This window comes from Laccaria bicolor, genomic scaffold (genome assembly GCF_000143565.1).
Source record: "Laccaria bicolor S238N-H82 LACBIscaffold_42 genomic scaffold, whole genome shotgun sequence".
Classification (NCBI taxonomy): domain Eukaryota; kingdom Fungi; phylum Basidiomycota; class Agaricomycetes; order Agaricales; family Hydnangiaceae; genus Laccaria; species Laccaria bicolor.
The window spans coordinates 334,986-358,025 of NW_001889913.1; the positions used below are offsets into that span (position 1 = coordinate 334,986).

The 23,040-nt window shown below is 48.1% G+C and overlaps 14 protein-coding genes across 14 annotated transcripts; 9 read left to right on the top strand and 5 right to left on the bottom strand.

Annotated features, from left to right (window-relative positions):
• Positions 1-977: 977 nt before the first annotated feature.
• Positions 978-1,469, top strand: LACBIDRAFT_332592 (uncharacterized protein; the record flags this gene model as incomplete). The annotated part of the gene is made up of 1 exon (XM_001887093.1): positions 978-1,469. One exon carries the CDS (start codon positions 978-980, stop codon positions 1,467-1,469), a length of 492 nt encoding a protein of 163 aa, XP_001887128.1.
• Positions 1,470-1,971: 502 nt separating this feature from the next.
• Positions 1,972-3,574, top strand: LACBIDRAFT_332593 (uncharacterized protein; the record flags this gene model as incomplete). The annotated part of the gene is made up of 5 exons (XM_001887094.1): positions 1,972-1,993; positions 2,111-2,229; positions 2,281-2,454; positions 2,489-3,130; positions 3,353-3,574. The coding sequence occupies 5 exons, from the start codon at positions 1,972-1,974 to the stop codon at positions 3,572-3,574; spliced, it is 1,179 nt and encodes a 392-aa protein (XP_001887129.1).
• Positions 3,575-3,783: 209 nt separating this feature from the next.
• On the top strand, positions 3,784-3,993 carry LACBIDRAFT_309887 (uncharacterized protein; the record flags this gene model as incomplete). Its single annotated transcript, XM_001887095.1, has 1 exon — positions 3,784-3,993. The coding sequence occupies one exon, from the start codon at positions 3,784-3,786 to the stop codon at positions 3,991-3,993; it is 210 nt and encodes a 69-aa protein (XP_001887130.1).
• A 673-nt stretch (positions 3,994-4,666) lies between these two features.
• Positions 4,667-6,680, top strand: LACBIDRAFT_332594 (uncharacterized protein; the record flags this gene model as incomplete). Its single annotated transcript, XM_001887096.1, has 9 exons — positions 4,667-5,041; positions 5,191-5,380; positions 5,593-5,645; positions 5,696-5,776; positions 5,832-5,972; positions 6,026-6,096; positions 6,156-6,309; positions 6,365-6,509; positions 6,559-6,680. Coding segments are annotated over 9 exons (1,332 nt in total), but the record flags the coding sequence as incomplete, so codon positions are not given.
• Positions 6,681-6,809: 129 nt separating this feature from the next.
• LACBIDRAFT_332595 (uncharacterized protein) lies at positions 6,810-7,442 on the top strand (the record flags this gene model as incomplete). The annotated part of the gene is made up of 4 exons (XM_001887097.1): positions 6,810-6,887; positions 6,946-7,048; positions 7,114-7,220; positions 7,278-7,442. The coding sequence occupies 4 exons, from the start codon at positions 6,810-6,812 to the stop codon at positions 7,440-7,442; spliced, it is 453 nt and encodes a 150-aa protein (XP_001887132.1).
• Positions 7,443-7,508: 66 nt separating this feature from the next.
• LACBIDRAFT_309891 (uncharacterized protein) lies at positions 7,509-8,481 on the bottom strand. Its single transcript, XM_001887152.1, has 5 exons — positions 8,372-8,481; positions 8,291-8,315; positions 8,155-8,240; positions 8,004-8,099; positions 7,509-7,946 (listed from the first exon to the last, which is right to left on the bottom strand). Exons 1-5 carry the CDS (start codon positions 8,380-8,382, stop codon positions 7,757-7,759), a joined length of 408 nt encoding a protein of 135 aa, XP_001887187.1. The 5' UTR covers positions 8,383-8,481; the 3' UTR covers positions 7,509-7,756.
• A 177-nt stretch (positions 8,482-8,658) lies between these two features.
• On the bottom strand, positions 8,659-9,313 carry LACBIDRAFT_309892 (uncharacterized protein; the record flags this gene model as incomplete). Its single annotated transcript, XM_001887153.1, has 2 exons — positions 8,659-8,817; positions 8,872-9,313. The coding sequence occupies one exon, from the start codon at positions 9,311-9,313 to the stop codon at positions 9,152-9,154; it is 162 nt and encodes a 53-aa protein (XP_001887188.1). The 3' UTR covers positions 8,659-8,817; positions 8,872-9,151.
• Positions 9,314-9,569: 256 nt separating this feature from the next.
• Positions 9,570-11,732, top strand: LACBIDRAFT_186136 (uncharacterized protein; the record flags this gene model as incomplete). The annotated part of the gene is made up of 14 exons (XM_001887098.1): positions 9,570-9,752; positions 9,881-9,932; positions 9,981-9,996; positions 10,054-10,114; positions 10,167-10,214; positions 10,264-10,305; positions 10,359-10,390; positions 10,444-10,492; positions 10,545-10,583; positions 10,637-10,741; positions 10,794-10,896; positions 10,944-11,029; positions 11,171-11,398; positions 11,451-11,732. The coding sequence occupies 14 exons, from the start codon at positions 9,570-9,572 to the stop codon at positions 11,595-11,597; spliced, it is 1,191 nt and encodes a 396-aa protein (XP_001887133.1). The 3' UTR covers positions 11,598-11,732.
• A 260-nt stretch (positions 11,733-11,992) lies between these two features.
• LACBIDRAFT_191792 (uncharacterized protein) lies at positions 11,993-13,374 on the bottom strand (the record flags this gene model as incomplete). The annotated part of the gene is made up of 6 exons (XM_001887154.1): positions 11,993-12,255; positions 12,308-12,559; positions 12,625-12,824; positions 12,884-12,942; positions 12,973-13,159; positions 13,239-13,374. 6 exons carry the CDS (start codon positions 13,372-13,374, stop codon positions 12,061-12,063), a joined length of 1,029 nt encoding a protein of 342 aa, XP_001887189.1. The 3' UTR covers positions 11,993-12,060.
• A 1,509-nt stretch (positions 13,375-14,883) lies between these two features.
• LACBIDRAFT_309895 (uncharacterized protein) lies at positions 14,884-15,125 on the top strand (the record flags this gene model as incomplete). The annotated part of the gene is made up of 2 exons (XM_001887099.1): positions 14,884-14,938; positions 14,995-15,125. The coding sequence occupies 2 exons, from the start codon at positions 14,884-14,886 to the stop codon at positions 15,123-15,125; spliced, it is 186 nt and encodes a 61-aa protein (XP_001887134.1).
• A 1,643-nt stretch (positions 15,126-16,768) lies between these two features.
• On the bottom strand, positions 16,769-18,581 carry LACBIDRAFT_332599 (uncharacterized protein; the record flags this gene model as incomplete). The annotated part of the gene is made up of 9 exons (XM_001887155.1): positions 16,769-16,876; positions 17,000-17,219; positions 17,367-17,389; positions 17,467-17,650; positions 17,717-17,764; positions 17,790-17,896; positions 17,983-18,075; positions 18,210-18,238; positions 18,335-18,581. Coding segments are annotated over 9 exons (1,059 nt in total), but the record flags the coding sequence as incomplete, so codon positions are not given.
• A 73-nt stretch (positions 18,582-18,654) lies between these two features.
• LACBIDRAFT_186131 (vesicle budding-related protein) lies at positions 18,655-19,947 on the bottom strand. The gene is made up of 5 exons (XM_001887156.1): positions 19,894-19,947; positions 19,715-19,839; positions 19,495-19,664; positions 19,353-19,442; positions 18,655-19,302 (listed from the first exon to the last, which is right to left on the bottom strand). The coding sequence occupies exons 1-5, from the start codon at positions 19,897-19,899 to the stop codon at positions 18,722-18,724; spliced, it is 972 nt and encodes a 323-aa protein (XP_001887191.1). The 5' UTR covers positions 19,900-19,947; the 3' UTR covers positions 18,655-18,721.
• A 433-nt stretch (positions 19,948-20,380) lies between these two features.
• On the top strand, positions 20,381-21,746 carry LACBIDRAFT_309898 (uncharacterized protein; the record flags this gene model as incomplete). Its single annotated transcript, XM_001887100.1, has 9 exons — positions 20,381-20,440; positions 20,497-20,601; positions 20,651-20,716; positions 20,769-20,945; positions 21,005-21,079; positions 21,130-21,345; positions 21,393-21,590; positions 21,638-21,657; positions 21,713-21,746. 9 exons carry the CDS (start codon positions 20,381-20,383, stop codon positions 21,744-21,746), a joined length of 951 nt encoding a protein of 316 aa, XP_001887135.1.
• Positions 21,747-22,190: 444 nt separating this feature from the next.
• Positions 22,191-22,836, top strand: LACBIDRAFT_309899 (uncharacterized protein; the record flags this gene model as incomplete). Its single annotated transcript, XM_001887101.1, has 3 exons — positions 22,191-22,226; positions 22,284-22,571; positions 22,630-22,836. 3 exons carry the CDS (start codon positions 22,191-22,193, stop codon positions 22,834-22,836), a joined length of 531 nt encoding a protein of 176 aa, XP_001887136.1.
• Positions 22,837-23,040: the final 204 nt, after the last annotated feature.

Here is a 23,040-nt window from a genome sequence, read left to right on the forward strand (position 1 = left end):
TTTGCAGGGAAGGCACAAGTGGAGAGAATGGGGCAAGGGAGTGCAGGGACCTGGAGCAGCAGGGATTCTTGTTTGCAATCTGCAAACTAGACTTGGCAGCTCATGCTGTGCAAGGAATTGTTTGCAGCAGGGCATGGGGGTAGGGAAGAGCTGGGGCTTGATGCAGCAGGGTGGGCACATAGGCTAGTGAGGATATGGTGAGAGAATGAAAAGTAGCTTGCATCTGGGCTAAGGTTGGGCCAGATTTGCTCTTGTCACCTAAGAAGGTGGCAATGTGTGCCAGTAGTAAATCTGAGCAGCCAACGTAGAGGATGCTGCTGGGCAGGGGTGTTAGCTACAGTATTCCAAGAAAGAAAAACAAAAAAAAGCATATGTGGTGTGCTGCAGCTGCACCATGCCCCTGGGGTAACAGGGCAGCAAGGGAAAAGCAAGCAGGGCAATGGAGCTGGATTGCCACAGCAGAAAGGATTCGCATGCACATAGGGGCCCAGCCTAACTAAGGTGCCTAGCACACAATGTGAAAACCAATCGCTTTGGCAAAAGGCCAAGTGAGGTGGCACAAAAGAAAGGATGGCAGAGCTGTATTGCCAGAGCAGAAAGGATTCATATGCACATAGGGGCCCAGCCTAACTAAGGTGCCTAGCGCACAATGCAAAAACTGATCCACCTGGCATTGGAAAGCAAGGAAGGGTAGCTGGCAGTGGCAATGGTCATAGCAACATGTGTTCAACACAGTCACATGACACACACACCTTCACCTTCAAAGAAACAACACACCTGCTGCCACCTACCTTTGGCCTACCCTCCCTTGTGTGTTACAAACAGAAAGTCATGTAAATTGGCATAATAGTGGGACAGTTACGTAGTTTAGGTAGCTCACGCCTACAGAAAAGCCTCGGCCTACATACAATCACCATGTAACATGGTCGATAGATTATCTCCAAATAATCAGGACATCAATGATCATCATCTCCACAATGAAAAAACATGACATCAAAACATCTGTCCAATGCCTACTTGAGTTTATCACTGCAGACGACACAGCTCTCTTGTTGTTCAAAGATGCTACCAACGATGGGGGCTGCTTGTCCTTCCTCACCTGCATCTTGCTGGCCCTCAAAAACTCCTCTTCCTACTGTGATGACAAGCTTGTAAAGCAGGACTGGCTGTGCAAGATCACTAATGCATGTGCAGCCAAAAGGCATACCATTCCCCAATGCCTTGTCAAAGCCAGCAAAATTCAGCTGAAAAAGGCAAACAGTCACAAATTGATGAAGAGGCGATTAGGCCAAAGCCTAGGTTTCACAGCTCATGCTCACAAAACTAACACTGCAAGATTTGCAAGTGCCACCAAGACCACTGTCAAAATCTACAGTGATGAAAATGCTTATCCACCTCCCAACCACTGGGTGTACGAAACTGATGTGATTCAAAATCAATGGGAGGAACATCTCATGTTGGGCGACTGAAAAGACCCTTGCAACCCCTACCATCCCCTGATGAAAGTCGACCTGTCTCTCCTTGACCATGATGTGCTTGTTGATAATGGCCACCTATTTCATGATTCTGATGGAGAGGAAGTGTATTACATCTTCCATGAATTCTGCCCTAACAAAACAGTACTTGGCTCAGTCAATGGCATTATTGATGAATCTGTTGACATCTGTCACAATTGCCGAGTAAGTGCTACCATCTTGATTACAATGCAACCCTTCCTGATAAATGGTATAAGATGGACAATCCTAGTGCCATTGTCCAAATTGGTTTCTCTGCAGGGGCCCGCAATGCCCCTAATTTTGACTGGGTTAGATATATAACCTGCCTTGACCTGCTGAAAGAAGTCATTGCCGATTTGAACTACTACAAAACACAAAGCTTGAAATGGCAAGGTTGAGATGGTACAGAGGAGGCTGTGACCATGGAAGCTGAATGTTTAAGTAAAGCTTGAGCCTCAGAGTCCAAAAAATTGGGATGTTCTACATGATCACCAATTGTGAGCAGAGGCAGTGAGCAACTAGTACTGGCCAGATGCCCTCCTAGTGCTTCTAGTTGAAACTAAAAGAGTCTATAGGGAGGAATTTGCTGCAATTCATGTAAAACACTTGAAAAGTGAGTGGCAGGGATGAGCAAAAGGCTGCTGAATCCAACTTTATGAAAAAGACTGCTTTCCAATTACACCTGGAGAACCGACAACAGGGATCGAACCCGCAACTTCGGACCGATACCTGGGTTCGAGTCCCGTCGTTTCAAAAAAAGGTCACGTGCCAAACGAATCTTTAGTTGTTCATGACAAAACTTTTTGTTGCTTGTGCCCCCCTCAACATGAGCTCTGATGACTTTGAGCCAGATGGAAGCCTCGTCGACCGCATGTCGACCATTGCTGCCCTGGCTTCCAATATCGCCCAATGCCCACTCAACCCCTCCCCAAATACCCACAACAAGTTTATTGGACTTGTTCAGGAACTCGTCTACCAGGCAAACATGACAGCCGACTACATTGTCACCTCTCGCTCTCGTTCTCGCACCCCCCATTCACACCCTCACTCTCGCCATTCTCGGTCTCATTCCCATCGTTCTCGTCCTCGCTCCCATCGTTCTCAGCCTTGCTCTCAATCTCGCTCTCATTCTCCACATTCTAGGTCTCGCTCTGCTTCTCACTCTCACTCTGCTTCTCGCTCTCGCTCTGCTTCTCACTCTCGCCCTGCTTCTCGGTCTTGCCCTGCTTCTCAGTCTCGCCCTGCTTCTCAGTCTTGCCCTGCTTCTCGATCTCGCCCTGCTTCTCGATCTCACTCTGCTTCTCAGCCTTATTCCCCCCATCCTCACAAGCCTCCTCCTCCTTGCTCTCGCTCTCGATCCCATCGTTCTCGGTCTCGCTCCCCCCAACCTCATCCTCGCAAGCCTTCTGCTCCCTCTCGTTCTCGCACACCTGCTTGTGCAGAGTCTGAAACTCCCTCTGCAATTCGTGCACGATTTCTTGTTATTACAGAAAAAGACAAAAGCTGCACATCCCCCAAAGCCCTTTTTGAACACCTCACCTCCCCCTCGGATGCAACAAATGAAGAACAAGAAAATGCGAGCTTTAGACAACTCATCTATGGATACGAGGCAGCATTGCTTCAAGTCTGGGCATGTCCATCTCCTTTCTTTCTTTATTCAATCTAGCTAATCTCACCACACACAGAATGATGTATTCTCTGGCTTTGTGGGACCCATGCCCTCCCTCACCTCGATATGTACAATGTCTGCTAAACAGGACACTTACTTGGTCCAAGACAATTTATACCATCGTGATTTGGCAAGTAAAACCATCCAATACATCCTAGTCAAGTAAATAACCCCTCCCCATTTCTAGTTCTTGACCACCCGAGGTCCCAAAAATGCCATGCAGTCCTATGTCGATTATGTCGTCCGATCAGTTGAAACACTCAAATTCATGCTCATCTGGAACTCGCTTGAACAACAGCCAGGTGGCCAAGACACGAAAAAAAGACATTTGGCCAAACTCTATGCATCACTCGATCCAAAAACTCAGAAAGCCATCGACGACCTTCGCACACAAGTCGACCAGGAATGACTTTTCAATAATGAAGCCCATGCATTGCAAGCCAAAGAAGAATTAGACAAACTTGTTTGGCAATACAATGAAAATCGCAACCACTTTGTCCAAGCTCACCAACGAACGATCACAGCTCGAAACACCCTCCTTCTTTTGTACAAAAAGGTTCTTTTTTTTTTGTCTGATCAATTCGGCATTCTCTCACATTCTTTCAGTTTGGCGCTTCAATGTTTCTAGATCCGATTTGGGATGTTCCCTCTCAAACAACAAAATCAGGTCTCAATGGTCGCTCGGAAAGCTTTCAAAACATCCTCAAGCATATCTGTGCCAACACTTGTATTGCATCAAAGAGCAATCTCACTGCTCTCTCTCTCGCTCATGTAACAGGTGGTCAGGAACTCGCACAGCTTGTGCAAAACTTTATTGATACTACTTAGTGTGTAAAAAAAAAAACTGTCTGTGCACTGTCTATGAACTCCAATGGGAATTATCACTTGTCCAATTCATGCTCCTTCCATATGACTCGCTGGTGCTGCCGACATTCCAGGCAGCTGCAGGCTGCTCGATGTGTGCTGTCGAAACCAATGCATCAAGGTGTCCATGACGAGTTCCACTGGTGCTGGCCACATCCCATGCAGGCACCCCCTCGCATGCCCTCACATCACCTTCAACTGGGTGATGATAAGCTTGGGGGTAACAATACAAATGTGCGACTTGCCTCGACTCTCCAATGCAGCGAGCCCTCGTTGCATCTTTAACAACTCCATCTCCAGAGCCTGAACTCGACCTTCAAAGCTCTTTGCCATTGCCTGCTTTTGCTCCTCAAGTTTGAAAGCTGCTGCAGATGCTGCTGCCTCAGCTCAATAAAAGTCGGCCATCGCATTCGCCTCGCATACAGCCTGGTTTTCGACGAGTACAGCACATTTGGAGCACGAGATTTCTTGGTTTTTCTCCACAGCAGTACAATCCTCTCCTTCAGATCCAGAGTTCTCGCTGGGCGACTTAACAACAGTGGTTCTTCGTCTTTTGACCATATGAGAGAAGGAGGAAAACAATGTGTCACGTGTTTGTCATGCGTCGCATCACCATTTCTTTCTCCCAACCACCATCATGGACAATGCCACCCCATTCCAAGTCCATGCCGATGCCCTCGCACACTATGATCCCTCACATTTAAATCAACAAATATCTGACGATCAAGACTTTGATGCTGCAGTCCCACCTCCTCTGACTACCTACATTCCTCATGGGACTGGCAACATTGCTCCAAACAAATCTGCAGCTGCTCAACTTCCAGATCTTGAGAGGAAAATGGCACAGCAGCAAACCAAGTTTGCTACAGTTCACCTCGCAAAGGGCTATGATGGGACCAAAGAAGCGACAACCCGATTATTCGCCGAACTCGAAGAATGTGCTGCAGCTGTCACCACCAGGGCTTCACCACACACCATCGCCAAGCGAACCCTTGTCATGGCTTGGTGGAATGTCATGATAAGCCAACTCCAACCAACTTGGAAAATGGAGACATTTTGGCATTTTGGGGTCATCCACGATCATGCAAAACTGTTTTTGCCATTCCTTGCAAGTTCTTTCCTTCTTCTTTTCTTTCTTTGCACATCTGATTTCGGTTCCAGTTGCAAAGCATCGTGCCCAAGAGTAAATTCAACAAGCAGATCAAAGCTCGCACCCTCAGCAATCTTTGCACGATTTTCATCGTCATCATCAGCAATTACACCATCGAACCCAGCACTCTCAAAAGGGCAGGCCAGGCACTGCTCACAAAGTATGGATATTACAATTACCTCCGAGACCAGGTCGTGCATTGTAAGTAGCATATATCTCTCTCTCAAATTTGACCTGATATGTGCTAGTCGTTCACAAGCATAAACTTGATTGCCACTATCAACCTCGGCAGTACCTTGGCCGCGAACATTTGGCCATGGTTTTCAACACCATGCTCTCCTCAACAAGATGATTTGGTCGCCAGGTTGTGATCCAAAACATGGTTAGACTCTGCATCACCTTTTTTACCACAGCGAGGGGATCGACCCAAGGACCGACACATGCAAAATGGCGAGAATTGGGATTTGTAAGTCTCCTCCTTTCATTTCTGCCACTCGTCACTCATTCCACCCATAGTTTATCAAATTAAAACATGTTCGTGTCTTTAGAAAGGGCGAAAATACTTGGAGTGTTATGGTATATTTCAGGGAGTTCAAGGTTTGTGCTACCGATTTCTTTCTTTTTTTTTTGTTCATTGATGGGGCCCCTGCAGTGTGCCATCGGTACTGCTACTGGTGACGAACAAACCCATGTTTTGGAAGGTGTTTGCCACCCCCATAACATCTTATTTGATCCCACTGTCGTCTTAATCGCCCACCTTTTTCTTCGCAATGCATTTGCAAAGAAATACGAGGTAAGAAGGACGAATCTTGGCCCTTGTTTCGCCTGACCAAGTTCTGCCAAAAGAGCATCACAGATCTCTGCAAGGACGATAGTGTGGAATTCCTTATTGATGAGGATATGAAGGACGAACCACTGTGAGCATGTGATTGCATTTCAAGTGGCTGTTTTTCCCTTTAACACCCCTGTTTCTTAGCTTTCTGGCATCCGAACCAGGTGGCAGGTCCTTTTCAGTTCCCCATCGAGCAGCAATGGCACATTCAGTATCGGATTCTTCATCTCATTGGCTTGAGCAAGCCAGCCTTCCTACCTCTGGTGTGACTGCTTGGCGAAGAGATGCTGGCAACATGGTGAGACAATTTTTGCTCTTGCTTTGTTTTCGTTCTGAATCAAACCTTTTAAAAGTATGCTTTACAATTGGGGGAGAGCATTGCCAAAGATTTAATGAACCATGTGACAACTGGTGTTTTTCGTGCCAGCTACTCTCGCAACACAAACAATATTTCGACAGTCAGCATCAGGGTAGCTGGCACAAAGGAAACTAGACCAGGTGAAATGCTCAAGGTCTTTGCTGCAATTCATGTAAAACACTTGAAAAGTGAGTGGCAGGGATGAGCAAAAGGCTGCTGAATCCAACTTTATGAAAAAGACTGCTTTCCAATTACACCTGGAGAACCGACGACGGGGATCGAACCCGCAACTTCCGCCTGCTACTTTTTTCGTAGGAAAGCGACGCGCTACCATTGCGCCACGACGGCCACTGACATATTGTCTTTGTAATATAATTTTATAGGGTCATTGTATGAGAACTAACAATATTTCAATCGTGACACACCCCATTCCATCATCCATGTCCCAACCACAAACCATCAACGTCGCCGACCTCGACGTCGCCCAACTAGCGGACGTACGAAAACAGCTTGAAGATGTACACCCGATCCCTAATCCCTATTCGGATCTCTCACTGACCGCGACCCTTGAACTAGGAGTTAAATCACCTCACAAGCTCGTTTGCCCAACTCAAGCAAGCGCAGGCAAAATTCAAATCATGCATTGAGAATGTGAACGAGGTGAAGCCTCAAAATAAAGGTGTGTGTTTCTTCCTTTTTTGTCGTCTTTGTTGAGAGGGAGGGACTAATTGGGATGTGTGATAGGCAAGACGATCTTGGTTCCTTTGACCAACTCCCTCTACGTCCCAGGGAAGCTCTGCGATCCCGATCATGTCATCGTGGATGTGGGAACGGGGTATTTCGTGCGGAAGGTGCGTTTGTCATTGTGTTACTCAGAATCTACACGCTGTTGACACCTCCGACGACAGACGCGCGCACAGGCTTTAAAGCACTATATGAACAAAGTCAACTACATCCACAAAAACTTGGAGACGCTGGAGGAGACGATCATGAGGAAGCGGGAGAATATGAATTCGTTGATTAGCGTGTTGCAGTCAAAGATACAGCAGGAAGCTCAGACAAAGAAGACTTGATTTTTGAACGTGTTTGATTGGGTTGATTCTCTCGTGTTGGCGCGCCTGAATTGGTGTGCTCGATGATTGGGCGAATATCCAGCATATCAAAGATATAACCGCAATAGATAACAGAATATAAGATCCATACAACCGAAAGGTAATAGATACACCAACAATGACGCCCGAATCCAGATCATCGAGGAGCCCATTTTCTGTAAGGAATGGGTGGCGACCGACTCCTCTCTTCACCTGAAGAGGGGTCAAGTACGTCCGAGCTCCAGCCGCTTCCACGAAGCCTCCTATGCGCGAACGCATCGCACCATCCCTGACAATCACTTTCGTGATCCAAACAGACCCTTTTTCTTCTTCTTCTCCTCTCCACTGCTTCCACTTTTGACGCTTGACGTTGAGTCTTGTCTGTCCATTTTTGTGGGTCTTGAAATATCGGGCGATGAGCCGGTGGGATCTGACGAAGCGCCCCCGCGACGGAATGAGGATGCGTTGACAACTTTGACGAGACCCCTACAGTGGGTGCGGTCAGGTTGGTGAGGGTTCAAGGAGGATGTAGCGCAAGCGTACCTTTGTGTTGCGTCCACGTAGTCCTCCCTATCGAACCGTTTTTGCGTTTTAACTGAGACACCTGTATGAGATATGTCCAGCCCTTTGGCTTTCAGACTAGAAATCAACGAAATTAGGTCAGGAAGTGGACGAGACAGTTGGGAAGACGTACTTTTCTTTTGTACTCTCAATTCTTGTCGTTACTTGCTCTATGATGTATATCACACCATAAACTACACCTCCAACGACGGCTATCGTCTGCTACGAGTTCAGTGACTGATACGGGGTCGAATAAACCAAATTCGTACAGCGAACAGAGAGAGAAAGTCGATCCTTATAGGAAAATTTGAATTGATAAGGAGCTTTCAAGTAGGCGCGTGAGCACATACCAGTTTGCCATTGTAATGTCGGCTTGAGTTGTTATGAAATGAGTAGAAGAGCGCGTGCGCGATTGGTAAGGTGTTAATGAGTTGAAAGATTGACGATGAACAAAACTGATAGATAGGGAACAAGCGCAGGCCACAGGCTATGCAAAAGCGAGCGCATTAGGGCGTCAAACCCTCTGTGGGGCCGTGGGAGTGCCGGTCAAGCGCGCGGAGGCAGATCGGCGTGTCGGAACCTAAATCAGTCTCTACCAAGCCCTTGCCAAGCCAGGCCAAAACTTGCAAGCTTAGCTAGCTTTCAAGACTCTTCAACTTGTCTTCAACTTGCTCCCAACTTTGTCGTTCGACTGCACCATGGTTACGCGACGACAGGCCATGCTCATAAATGCACTTGGAAAAGTTTAGGAAAGGAATATGGATGTTTGGGCGATAACGTCCATGATTGGACTGGTGCGCACGTCGATTTTTACAGAGAAAGTGGTGCTGAGTCTGAAGCAAGGCTTGACTATGTATGGCTGAAGAAGCTTTCAGCCATACTCAGATTAAGGGGTTTTGAGCATGCCTGCCCTCAGTTACCGACTTTTGTCATGAGCAGACAAAATATGTCTCTCCCACGGAAACGCCTTCATCAGGAAGCGCGACAGAGTACCCTGCGGGCATCTATCAACCTTCGCCAACGTGCCTCACAAAGCATCCCTCTTCCAGGCTAGCAACTTCCGTTTGTCAAATTACGAGGTGCCTAAATCGCCTGATAGAGGCGTGTCGACACGCCATCAATTATTCCTTCTAGGCTAATAAGTGCGCTCCAAAATCGATAAGAGTTTGATCATACTGAACATATGGACGCGACGTCGCCACCCGCATGCCAATCGACGCACGTGTCGCGAATTTTCCGGACGCGTCAGCCGTACCCCGACGCGGATCGCCATTTTCTTTGCTCAGATGCATTGATAGTGCTTGGATACAGCTCAACGGAGCAAATGGCGCCGATCTTGTGACATCATCCTTCTTCCCAGAATAACGAACATGGTCAACCTACTTCCCTCTGTTCCTGATGCCCCCCTCGTGCGACTGTCAAGTCTATCTCGAATTGTCCACATTTTTGATGATATTTCCGCCACCTCTGTCGCATCTCGCGCTTAAAACCGCGCCTATATCGACGTTCGTTGTTCCCAACACCATTCCCTAGTGTCGTGTCCTGACCATGCGTTCTGCAGTTCTACTCGCAAGCTTTGTTAGCACCGCGTTGGCTTCGCCTTTCTTAGGCCAAACGGATATCCTCGGCCTATTTAAGAGGTCTGTCTCCTCTGGATGCTCCACGACAGGCCCTGCGTCTTGCCACAACACTTCGGTAGTTTCAAACTTGTGCTGCTTTGAAGCTCCAGGAGTCAGCCCATTTTTTCTACCTCTACGGTCACTGTATGAGTACTAAAGATTTTTACAGGGACTTTTATTACAAACACAGGCATGCTCCATCCTACTGGACACTTCTGGCAGATTTTGATTCCAGGATAGTTTTGGGACACCAACCCTTCGACCGGGCCAACCAATAGCTGGACCATTCACGGTAAGGAACATGTGATTCTAGCATTCAAAAATTTACACCTCTTGCTAGGTCTTTGGCCCGACAAGTTCGTGTAGCCTTTCTCGAGGATTGCATTCCACCTGGCTGACGCAACTTGAAAAAGCTGTGATACGACTTTCAGTTCAAACTGTGATCCCTCCAGAGCTTACACGAACGTCGCCGGGGTACGCTCTTGAACCATTGTATCTCTTGAGACCCAATGACACCTTCCCATAGCTTCTTACGGCCAATGGTGCAAGTGACACCCTGGCTTATATGCAAACCGTAAGGATCGATCGCACACGTTTGAAACTTTCTCACTGTGTACCTATAGTACTGGGTCGATATTAACGGGAACAACGAGGCCTTTTGGGAGGTGTGTATTTGCTTCGAAACGAATGTGGCTTTGGCTGATGTATCCACCGACAGCACGAATGGGCTAAACACGGCACATGCATGAGGTACGCCGCATATGTCTGTGCGGCACGTCGAGTTGACCATTGACATACTTCAGCACGCTCAAACCCGCTTGCCTTCCTAGCGGCAGCCCGACGGGTTTGGAGGTCGAGTAGTTTCATTCTTCCCTTGCGACTTGTCTTGTCTGACTCGAAGTAGGCCGTGCTCTTCTTCCAGACGGTTGTCCGATTATTCCAAGTATGCGTTCCATTCAGATCACCTTGTCTCTGGTGCTGACTTGATTCATTCAGACGCTCCCGACATACACCTGGCTCGCGAATGTAGGAATAACCCCGAGCACTAGCGCAACTTACACACTCTCCACTCTTACCTCGGCTCTCAAGACGGCATCTGGAGTACGCGTGTCGTTTTATAGCCTGCCACACCTTCTCATCTCTTGGTACATAGGGATTTACCCCCGCGCTCGACTGCACATCGGGAGCTCTCAACGGCATTAGCTGGTACTTCAACCTAAAAGGTTCCGTCATCGATGGGACGTTTGTTGCGATCGGTGAGCTAGTCGATTTAATGTGTATGGATATCTGACGTAGTGAGTAGATGCGCCCTTGGCTGGTAGTTGCCCCTCCTCTGGAATCAAGTACCCTCCGAAGTCAGGGGGGTCTACGGTACGCATAATCGACTTTGTGAAGTTCTTTGAATCTCAAGTTTGATATAAACAGACAACTACTTCGTCTGCCACCTCAACTACTTCGTCTGCAACCTCGACTACTGTAAGTTTCTTCTGATCCTCACGCCTTGCCTAGTCTTCTGAATACGAATTGTAGTCTGCCCCAGCAAGTTTGCCGACAAAAGCTACCATCAAGGCTCTCCGATCCGGTTCCGCCGTCGGTGGCCTTTTGTCTTTGGCAACTTGGTCGACCCAAACACTCGCCACGTTTACGATCTCTGGAACGAGCAGTAGTTTCACCATGACCTCGTCAAAGGGTAACTGCGGCGTTAGTGGTGGTCAGCTTGCCTGCGGCAGTGGGGTTTCTCTGACGAGCTTCTCTGCGGTAAGTTTGATGTCGTCCCTATTCCGAATCTTTTCCCTAAAATACTACGTAGGTCTCTTCTGGGAGTAATATCCTTTTGGCGTCTGGAGGGTCGACTTCCTTTAGCAGTGATGGTATCCCGAGTGGCACGACGGTTTACACCGTTTATACTGGCAGTGGTCATGCTAATGGCTACACGCTTTCAATTGTCGGATCTTAGTATTGATCCAAGGCTTACTTACACACTTTCAATTGTTGGATCTTAGTATTGATCCAAGGATATTGTCCTTACATATTCTCTAGTCACCCTGCATCCCTTTGCGCGGCTCTATGAAAGAATTTGTTGTTTCGTGTCCTACCCAAGCGAGCCGGTGAACGAGTTTCATGAGGGTAGCACCAAAGGAGCACGAGTCTTTTTTAGATTACGCCTGAATACCTCAGTGAATATTTGTTGTTTCGTGGTCCTACCTGAACGGGTTTCATGAGGGATTAAAGGAGCTCGAGCGTTTTTTTGATTACGCCTGACTACCTCGCCTCAACCCGGGCGCCACAGTTTTTTTTTGCCTTCAGGGCTTTTTGTCTTCAGGGCGACATCGAAAGGAGAATAGTACAACTGTCGCAACCTGTTGCTTGCAGGTTTACAAAACTTGTGTTACGCAATGTCCGAACTGCATGGCAGCAGCCTACACCTTTGCCTTCGTCTCATTGAGAGCCTCTTGGACGGCAGCCAGCACCCGTGAGTGAGCTTCCTTGCCTGCAGCGATCACGCCAAAATTCTCTCCAAGGGTTCTTCCCAATCCGAAATCTAGTGGCTCGCCGCGCGAATCCGTCACCACCCCTCCTGCCTCCTCCACGAGGACTTGGCCAGGGGCATGGTCCTGAATCCCAACTGAGCATGGTGATACATTGAAAAGACGCATTGCAACGTACCCAGATCTTTTCTCTGTATCCCACGCCAGTAGGCATACGAAGGTACGCGCCTCCCTCTCCCCGAGCAAGACAGCAATATTTCGCCTGGCTGTCCATTCTTGTCGGGGGTCGCGTGATGTTCAGAAGGGACGAAACGCGATCATTGAATGAATGAGATGAGTGCGCTGCCTCGACAGATTCCAGGAAGTTCAGGGTTTCCGGTGTAGTTTGAGGGATGACAAGGGGTGTGGGGTTAGACCCATTCAGTGTCAGCTAAATGAACGGGGGAACTTGTTCAGATCACAGAAGGATCGAGTAAGAAAAGAAAGGAAGTATACTTGCTGCGCGCCATGACCTCGTACGGCAGTGAAGATGCACCCAATCCCCCTTTCCGGAGCAACAGGGTCAACGGGAAGATTTGGGCACCCAATCACACCCAGCTGCACCTTTGCGTCGACAATGAGTGACAGACACACGGCGTACTGCTCTCCCCTAAGGAACCCCTTCGTTCCGTCAATAGGATCGATAGTCCACATTCCTGTTCGGCACTGAATGAGAAAAGCATGCTAGAGACGAACGAGCTTTCCAGAAACTCACGTCCATCCCTTCCACCAGGGTGGTTCCCTCTATCAATCGCATCTAGCAGTTCCTCAGCGCTCTTCACCTGCCCCGGCCCGATCCCCCACGTTGCGCTGTCCCCCAGTCCCAGTTCCGCTGTCAACGCCTCGTTGGCGAGCTCGATGATTCTGTCCCTCATCAACCTGCCCTCTTCGGCATGTAGGTCCGATGCATCTTCCTCCCCAACGATCGGATCTCCTGGAAACGCGTGGTGGAGGATGGAGCTGATAACGGCTTGGGCTGCGTAGTCGCCAACTGGGAGGAGAAGATCAGAAACAAATCGAGCATGGTATGTGGCGGGGGAAGAAGATTGGTAGGTAGATTAGATTCATACCAGTGACTGGAGATTTATCGCCCTTGGTGAGTGTCTCGTTTTTGACTAGCCTGTTGAATACCGACGAGGTGAGATGGCAAGCCCTGCGTACGGCAGCTACAGCTACTTGTTCCTCGGTTGCGTATGCATGCGACATTTTGAGCGATCGATGGATGTTACAGCGGTGGATTAGTAGCCGGATGATCGAATTGTGCATGGACTCCCAATTGTCCCGAGGTTGTATCGATGAATATCTTAAACTTTACGAATAAGTACAGCTGTACTTTACGGTAAAGATTACGAGAATGTAGGGCAGAGAACGATGTCATATGTACCTGATGGAGGAAATAGAAGAATTTACGACTGCAGGTATGAGTCGGACGCTTTCAGGGTAAATGTACTTCAATTTTAAGCCTTCGCCTTCTTTGCTTTTTTCAGCGTCCAGGTCGAAGAGGCGCGTTCCACGGCTGCGGCCTGCCTCCTTAAGTTTTCTCTTGAGGTTTTGAGTTGAGACGTCAGTCAGTGGCGCAGCTTTGAAGGTGAAGGCGGATAAGCTTGAAGTACTGGAAGCAGACGCGCTGGCAGCGGCAGTTGGGTTTTTCTGGAAGTAGCCTCGAACGTAGCCTTTAGGCTTGATTGAAGTAAAGTGCAAAAGCTGGTTTGTAGGTGGATCAGTCTTACGTTACTTACTCGCAGGCATTTGCAAGAGATTTGACGCTTTGTTATATACAGCGCCACTTCAAGCAAGTTACTAGAGACGAGCAGGACAAATTCAACAAGTCGTAAACCTGTACGCGTTTATGTAACTCACCTCTATCTGGCACAAGGTGAAACTTGATGATCTCCTCCGTCAGAGCACCCGCGCTCGTATCGATAGTAGTTAGATGCTTCAGGAAAAAACGATAATACTCAATACAGCAGAAAACGCGTGAAGTCAACGTGAGGCGGTTTAAACGCAGGCGCAAAGGAGTCGCGGTTAATATCTCCGCTGGCCGTAGTCTTAACCGGATATGTTGAGAACCTTGGCGGCTGTGAGTTGGCTGTAAGTAAGAGGATAAGAGTGACGGCATTTGACTAGATTGTGTTTACTCGCGTTTGGCAGGGACGTGTCCCGAATGCCGATGGTCTCGGAAAACATTACGTCCTCCCTCCATTGGACACATTGCACAATTCCCTGGGTTTTTCAAGCTTTCCTTTCAATCCGCAAAACTAAGGGTTATTACACCCACGACGACTAACACCTTCTGATACCGTAAAGGTATTCTGATAGTTAATTGTGGCAAGACTACAGTGGCATGTTTAGTGAGTTTCTCTGACGTCCATGTAGGGTTGGACAACCCACGGAATGTATAGTCCAGGCAGCGTCGACGATAGGGAACAGTCATATCGACTTACACAGATTTACCCCGTGCACGGGGCCAGAAATGCCCCTGACTACCAATCAGAACCACATGTGAGTTCTTTTTTACGTGAGACGGAAAACCATTGGTGACTTATACCTATCTCTCAAGTTTATAATTCCGCATTTAGTAAGTAGCGCATTCGCATGGAAAAGTTACTCGTGAAAGCCTCCACGAGTTTTTTTGCTGGCCTTTAGTACTGACGGCCTCTTTAAAGACATCGGACAACCCGGTAGTTTGCCATTAAGTCAACGGGCTCGAAGCACATGCTCAGTAAGCCGACTATCTCAGTCGGGAAGAACAGTGAGCGCGTCAGTCAATGTTTGTTAAAGATTGATTGCCACATTGTTGACTTGCTCTGACGTTTTATAAGTTAGGGTTGGACATCGTACGGAACGTCGCATTCCAGCAGCGTCGACGGTATGGAACAGCCACCGTGATTTGCACCCCCCGTGAACGGGCTCGAGCCCTGATTGGAATCTATCAGAACCTCATACCAATTCTTTGAGGATCAAAGTTAGTTGATGCTTTGAGCACTTATTGACTCTTCACTCATGTTTATGCCGTATGTTTAGCGCACACTGCTTACCCAGCGAGTGGCACCTCGCAATTCACGAAAGGCGTCATCAGTTCCTTGGACCAACTTGGCCTTCCTTGGATGGCTTTTCACCAGAGTTGGCGATCAACTGGTCACAAGCTCAAATTCAAGCCCCCTTGTGGACTCGCACGAGCGTTAACCACACAGCGTCATCCCTTGACTTCTTATCTCTAATGGATCCTTCTTCCCACAATTCATTCAATGTTTGTCGCGTTCTTCGACTCTACGTCATGTTTATTAAGGGTTATACATCTTAGGAATGGTGCGTTTCAGCAGCATCGACGATGGGGAACAGTCATTTCGATTTACACGAAATTCGATCATGGTGCGAAAACTGCCTACGGTTATAATTATTCGGAACCACATACAAAATGTTCTTGGCGTAGGAGGGAAAGGTATCAATGTTCAAAATGATACGTTTTCCTCATATTCATGTTGAATCCTTATATTGTCAGTGTGTACTTCAGAGAAACCGGACGCCAGCACCTCGTCATTCGCGAAAAACCCTCAAAAGACCCTCAAACTACCAGTTTCTTGGCCAGTGTTAACCTTTACTGACCATTGGTCTCAAAGTAGGAGACTTTTTAGCATTTATCAGTTAGTTACAAGGTTGAATTTAATGATTAGGAATGACCTGACGAGCACTCGTTTTTAAATTAAATCTCCTTGTAAATGGCACGAGGTGCGACTCGGACACAGTGGCTGCCCAACACCTCTAACTACATTTGGAAGACTGCAGCATTAAAAGGTATAGCGAGGTAAGTAGAGGGGAACCAACCAGGGTCATGCACGGTCCATGGCAAAGAGGAGATAGAAGACCAAGAATAAACTCTGCACTTATTTCACAAGGCAAGTGTGCGGCGTTAATAAAACAGCCTCCGCAATCTGATTATCGCGTCAATCCTGGACAGATTGCAGTACAGCTGGATTTTTTCCGTACCTTTGTTTTTTTGACTGACGGTTGAAAAAAACCTCCAGGTGACAGCCAAGCCTCGGGAAAACTTTTCTCCCTTTTCTCCAAGCCTCCACCAGCGTATACTGTCCGCGCAATATAAGTGTCGAATCGTATTTCGACAATAATGTTACATGACTTTCATTCCGATAGAGGTTTACCCGCGAAGCAGCAAATTAATATCTACCCAAAGTCCAAAGGGGTATTGTTTCACAGGTACCTCTGGGCTAGGCTGACGGCCTGACATTTCCACTCTCGTCGAGTCTGCCCTGGAGATTATCAACTCTGCGTCGGGGGGATCGAGGAAACAAGATCGATTTCCGTGGTTTGATTGGATAAATTCCTTTGGAAGGCCCATCGATATCATTCGTAACTATTCACTCCCGAACCACTGGCCAAGACTTGCCTATTCCTCTCTGTCCTTATCTCGATGTACATCACAACTATGCCAGGTACTGGACAGAACCTTGTTTTTTCAAACTCCCCTCAGTCATAGGTTCATTCTTCACCAAATATTCCAGACATAATTCGGCCGTTTATTGGGGGGGAACTGCGTACCGGTCCGCGAACCCTCGCCCTACAAAAACGGGTTTAGCCCTCTTTATAAAGCAGTTTTGGAAGGGGAACCAAGAACTACTGTTCGCCAACGTCTTTCTTCCCCGCCCAGCAGCACGGTAAGTCGCTTATTTGCTTCAACGACGACCGATCGCTGATAGAACTCAATCCACAGCGAGATTGAACTCAAAAAAAGTCTGATTTGCGATCAAGCCTTGTTCCTCTCCTACCTCCGCCGACGTAACAAAACGTGAGGTCCCTGTTCGACGACACTGACTCCGCGACGGTTCTGAAATAGCGTGACGCTAGAAATATGTGCCATAGACAGCTCCGGTTCGTCAAAACGACACCTTGCGGGCATCTGACCTTCATTGGCGATACCAATGTCGACTGTGGCTCCTCTGATTGCTATAACAGCACCAATCACCCCTCCACTTGTGGTACAAGAACTCAGTGTCGTTGTAGGCGGTATTTCGATAAGCCAGAGAGGATTATTACTGGAGAGGTAAGTTTCATTTTTACCTATCACGACTCAGCGATGGTGATGAAGGCTATTTTCCAAACAGACCCAAGGACCGTGCTCACAGTGCCCATGAAAATGAACCACAAAACAAGCTTTGACCTCTAAACATTGCACCACTTACCACGGACTTTGTACTTTGTATCTCTAGAGCCCACGCCAATTTAACACATCAATATATGATCACACAGCCCATCTTAGCCTCTATTCAATTCTAAGTGTACAGCCAGGTAATGATCTATTATATGTGCTCCGATGCAAAGCAACGCAATGTCCTTGGCAGCGGTGTTATACAAGTTGTACCAGCCACGCGCGACGGGGATCAATAGCAAACCTCCGGCCTGTTTTTGAAAGCCGCCAAAGCGCCAAAGCGCCAAAGGCTGACACCACGTCGCCCTTTTCCATAGCCTAGGTGAGGTGCGATGTCACGAAGAGGCTAGAGCCGAGCGCCGAGTAGGACTTGATTTGGCTTACCACCCGCGGGTTTTTCTGCTTATTTCAAATATTTGACCGTCGATACATCTTATGGGTTGTATCGTCAGCTGACAAGCGAAGTGCAGTGGAAGTTGTGTATCGGTTGTTGGGATCGTTCAAAGCAAAGGTGTTAAACCTGATCTCCGCGACGACGGAAATTGACATAATCTCCTGCAAACACTGTGTCGGACCGCATAATTGTGAAATCTTAAAAGCTAAGTTTTAACCTGAAATTGGGCGGCGAAGAGATGTTCAAATAGACATACCATCAAACGCCTCAATCCGCATCCACCGGCAGGAGTCACACGACAAACCCATTTACAATGAATTGATGGAAGGAGGCACTTTAGGGATTTAACCTATGCCGTTGTTAAGCAAATATAAAGGAGACGTAAGAAAGGCCTTCAAAAGATGCGAGGAAATACCTGATGTGTTCGTTGCGGTCTTGTCGATATGTTGTGCATCCATAGGATCAACTTGTGGCACTGCATACTAAGACGGGGTCGATTGAGCTTTTGCAAGCTAGTTAAGAAGACAATAACATCTCTTAGAGAAAGGTGGCCGTCCATGAGCCCCTGCAATCCAAACAACAGAGTTGTTGGGGTTTTTACAACGAACGCGTCAGGGGCGCAGGTTTGGGATTCAAAATTTTGGCGCCGAGCAGTTGACGCGCGCCTTTTGAAACAATGAATTGGAAGCCTCCTCCGAGATCTGTCCTCGGATTTAGAAACAGCCTTGACGCTGAAATTTGCGCGCCTCCAGCGATAACAATGCTGCTTCTCGGACTGATCGGGACCAGGAAGATTTTGTTGGGATGAGCGTTGTCAGGAATCACCGCATGATAGCCGTGACTCGGACCGTTCTTCTGTGAACAATCAGCAAAGGGGCGTCAAATGCACTGCGACTCGCAGGATCGCGTCATGGACAAGAAGGCGCTTCGATAAAAAGTTGTAAAATAGTATCTCATCCAGTCTACAAGCCCGCACCATTACAGTCACAATAGGTTTAGCTGTTCATATCGCTGACACACTCCCAGACGCCCTTCAGGTTCTCCTTCCACAGGGTCACCCTACCATCTCCGCAGCTGACAGCAAGCAAGTTCCCTGCAAGGCTCCATGACACGCGCCAAACGACGTCAGGGAATTTACCAGGTGGAGGGGGTGCACCAGAGGTAGGAGCAAGTGACGTCGATGGATCCAAAGCGGTTTTCACCCATGGAGCGGTGGGAGTATCCTTTGTCCAGATGAGGACTGTCTTATCCTGCGAGGCGGTTGCGATGTAGCTCCTCGGAAGGCCAACATTTGGAGCCCACGCCACGTCTCGCACCCAGTCCGTGTGACCTTCTAGCGTCTCCTCCTCGGCCCATGATTGTGTATCTTCGCGGTATCCCCAGATCTTGACGAGATTGTCACAGCCGGCACTGGCGAAGCGCTTGACGGAGGATGTAGGTGATGATTGGGGCTGGCCAGGCGCTACTTGAGGTTGGGGGGTGATGAGAGAACCGGGGAGAATTGCGGGCGCCCATGAAACAGCATTGCAGCCAATAGCATGACCGTTGAAGATGTCAGCGTCCCATTGGCCATCGTCTGACCATGATATGTAAGGTATATGTGAACGTGATCAGGTATAGACGTACTTTTGAAGGTCAAAACTGAAAGCTTTCCATCAGAGGATGCGCAGGCAAGGATGGCTCCGAGTTCATGGGGCGCCCAGGATACAGAGTTTACTGGTAAAATGGGTAAGCGAAATCACCGCGCAATAGGATTGGAACCTTTTACCTGAGGCTGTATGCAGAGTATGCTCTTTAATCTTAATCCACCCTCCCTGACCAGCTCCCTGACCAGGTTGTTCCTTCCAAATCAACACCTTTCCATCATACGAACACGAAGCGAGGATGTGCCCGTATTTTGGGTGTGCCCAAGCGATTTGCCAGACCGGCCCAGTATGCCTGCGTTTCAGGTAAAGTCAGGTCGAAACATCCATAAGTGTAACGCGTACCCTTTGAGTGTCTGACCAGCAATTGATCTTTGAGCATCCCCGTCAACTACGTCGAAGACTTTCACACTGCGATCCGAAGAGCAGGTAGCTAGGCGTTTGCCATAGTAGTCGAGCTGCGCGTCGTGCTGGTTTTCACATATTACAAGGAGGTGCATTTGTTGTAATTAAATGAGGCGTACGATCATATCCTCATGTGCAGTCTCGATGGGCACCGAATCCGAGACGGCTGCGGCTGCCTAGCATAGTCCAGTAAGTCATTTGAGTGTCGCAGGGTGCGAACGCGTACTCGCCATGATAGTTTTACAGGGTATGAATAGGCCTGGAGACTTGAAACGTTGAGCACGCTATACGTGGCTCCTGTGTCACAAAACGTCACGTACCATTACATAACAGAAACTTCTCATGCAACATCCAGTCCTCGGGTTTTGACTCCATCAAGACTCCGTAGTAGGTATATTTTGTTCCATATCGGAGAATTCGTGTATTTCCAACCCCAACAGCTCCTGTAATGGGCAACACCTTTTTTATTGTGCGGTGGCTCGGAGGGTCAATTTTCGCACGCCCAACATAGGCGCTCCACTTTTATGTAAAAACCTCGAGCGCCAGGAAGAAGACAGCTCAAGCCTCAAAGACAGCTACTACGCTGGCTTGCTTCCAGTTCAATTGATGGCTAACCTGCCCGGCGTGCCTCCACAAGAAATGTGTCTTCTGGACAATAATGATGACGTGAGCAATGGGTGGTTTCCTGATCTTCGTCACCACGACTTATTTCGCCCTTCAAGGATTTGACAGACGTTGTCGAAAGGGATGGTGAATTCAACATTGGTATCGGGGAGCATTCTGATCTCTGGAAGGGAAGACTGTCGGTTGAGGGAGTTCCCACCCTGGTGAGGCCGTCGTCATTTCACGTATATTTTTACTCATGGCGGGTCACAGGTTGCCATAAAAGTTCTTCGCGGAGGTTCCAGCAGCAGACCCGATTTTAGAGAGCACCTAATCAAGGTATTCTTCCTTATCACTTGAGACATGCAAACCGCCTGAGCGTCTATGCCAGTCGCTTCGTCGGCAAGGCATTCTCTGGCTGAAGTTGTCCCACCCTCACGTTTCTAAGTTCTATGGATTTGTCTACAACTTTGGAATACTTCCTGGGCTCGTATTGGAGTTTTATGAAGGAAAGAATGTCATGGAGTACACAAAGCGTGAAAATTCTGATGAAACGAAGCTAAGACTGGTTTGCAACCCTTTCATTTCTGATAGCAGCAAAATTTGAATTCTGAACCTTATTGTCAGGTTGGGGAAATTGCTCTCGGTTTGAAATACTTGCATCAACAGTGGCCGCCTATTGTTCATGGTGACTTGCGAGGGGTTAGTCTTTCATCGTTCTATTTTGCTCAGTGACCACAATTTTCATCAAGGCGAATGTACTCATTGATAGCGCAGGACACGCTGTTGTGGCTGACTATGGTTTAGCGTCAATTATGGATTCCGCTGAGTTCACCTCTATCAAAACCGCGGGAACCTGTCGATGGACTGCACCGGAAATTATGGACCCGCCAGCCAGTGGCGATATACCCTTACCTCAGTTTACCGTTAAGAGTGACGTATTTTCTTATGCCATGACTGTCTTTGAGGTATATCTCCAGCCTCACCTGCCCGGCGTTTACTCACACCCGATAAGATCTTTGCTGGGGAACGACCATTCAACGAGAAGAAAAGCGATAGCAGCGTTATCTTTGCAATCTTGAACGGAAATCGCCCAACTCTTCCGGAGTTTTTTGAAAGCAAATCTGATCTTGCAAAACTTGTGCAACAGTGCTGGAGCCAGAACCCCGATCAACGACCAACCGCCCGTCAGATCTGCCGCAGTCTGGGATTGGTACGAGTGGTTTTTCTTTTGAGATCACATCGCTGACCGCTCCTCAGACAACTTGGTACTGGGATTGGTCTGTTCACCTTTTTTTTTCTCAAATCTAGGTCACTTTCTGACCTTGCTACTAGGCTGGACACTGTTCGTGGATATTTGCCAGTGTAGCTCAGCTTTATGATGTCATTCTTTGCTCTAATGGACAAGTTTTTGTTTCCGTTTGAAGGTTTCAATGCGCGCTCGTTAGGTCCGATATCCTGCCTCGCTGTCCCATTGGTATCCGTGGTTCCTGTTCTGCTTCGGGATGGTTTTGCTGCTACGTGTCCTCTTCTCTCCGTCAACGACGGATTGCATGGCCCGTTAAAGTCATTCTCTCACATTTGCGAGACGAGTGTGTCACTAGACCTCCAAGCGTCAAGATTAACGAGCGTCTTCGGACATGCTGCTCACGGTTACAATGTGTCTCCAGCGTGTAAACAACGTGGTCTTGACGTTCCATAAGCGCGCCTTCCCGCAAAGATTTTCACCATGTGATGCAGCATGACAACTCTTCAAGTACGATAAATTGAGATGCAAGACGGTCGTTCTTGTCGCGGTTCCTTTGAAGATACAATGGCTCCTAATGGCATTGATGTTCAAGACATGCAGGTCATTGTCAACCGTTTAGCAGCCCTCCCCATTAGCTGATATCACTACGTTCTGAAGCGTTTGGACGGCCATATAGAGATAACCGCAAAGTATCCTATTGCTTGTGGTGGTTACGCCGACATATATCCCGGAATTTGGCACGGTGGCCTAGCTTTCTTAGGTCCCGGAGTATGGACTGGCGACTCTGCAGTCTCTGGCCGAAATGTTGCTGTGGGTACCGTTGATATTTATATCGTTCCCCTTCCTCATTCACGAACACTGCCCTCCAACAAGGTCGCCATCAAAGTCTTTCGAGATGCGCACAACAAGGCGAATACTCCAGAGGCTCAGTGGAAGTATTTGAAGGCGAGTGTCTCTCTCCCTTTCTTGACCGTCCCTAGTCTTATTTGATTTGAATCTCCAGCTTTTGAACAAGGAGTATCGTGTTTGGGCGCTTCTTCGCCATCCAAATGTGCTTCCGTTGTTCGGGTTGATTGACGACCCAGCAATTCCTTCCACCGGTATTGTGGCACCGCGCTGCACTTTCGGCGATCTCCGCGCTTTTTTCTCTGACCCGGCAAGAGCGTCTGTCAACAGACTGCCTATCGTGAGGGTCACCTTCACGGCATAAACTTACTTCCAATCTCAGTGCGACTTTTTTCTATAGGTGAAGGGAATTGCGAAAGGCCTTACGTACATACATGGGGAAAATGTGGTTCATGGCGATTTGACGATGGTAAAGAAAATATTTGTTTCCATGACTGGAAAGAAAAATCTTGATCTTGGACTGAATAGAATAACGTCCTCATCGAGCATATCAATGGCAATTTCATCC

Bases quoted from the DNA above. Each gene is read 5' to 3' on its own strand.
- LACBIDRAFT_309891 (XM_001887152.1), bottom strand. The intron at 8,241-8,290 runs GTACGAATTTGG...AACTCGTAGCAG, and splicing joins ACTTTCTCTCTCTGTTCGCT to ACGATAGCCGTCGTTGGAGG. The intron at 8,100-8,154 runs GTACGTCTTCCC...GTTGATTTCTAG, and splicing joins ATTGAGAGTACAAAAGAAAA to TCTGAAAGCCAAAGGGCTGG.
- LACBIDRAFT_186131 (XM_001887156.1), bottom strand. The intron at 19,443-19,494 runs GTAAAAGGTTCC...CCATTTTACCAG, and splicing joins TACTCTGCATACAGCCTCAG to TAAACTCTGTATCCTGGGCG. The intron at 19,303-19,352 runs GTACGTCTATAC...TATCATGGTCAG, and splicing joins TTCAGTTTTGACCTTCAAAA to ACGATGGCCAATGGGACGCT.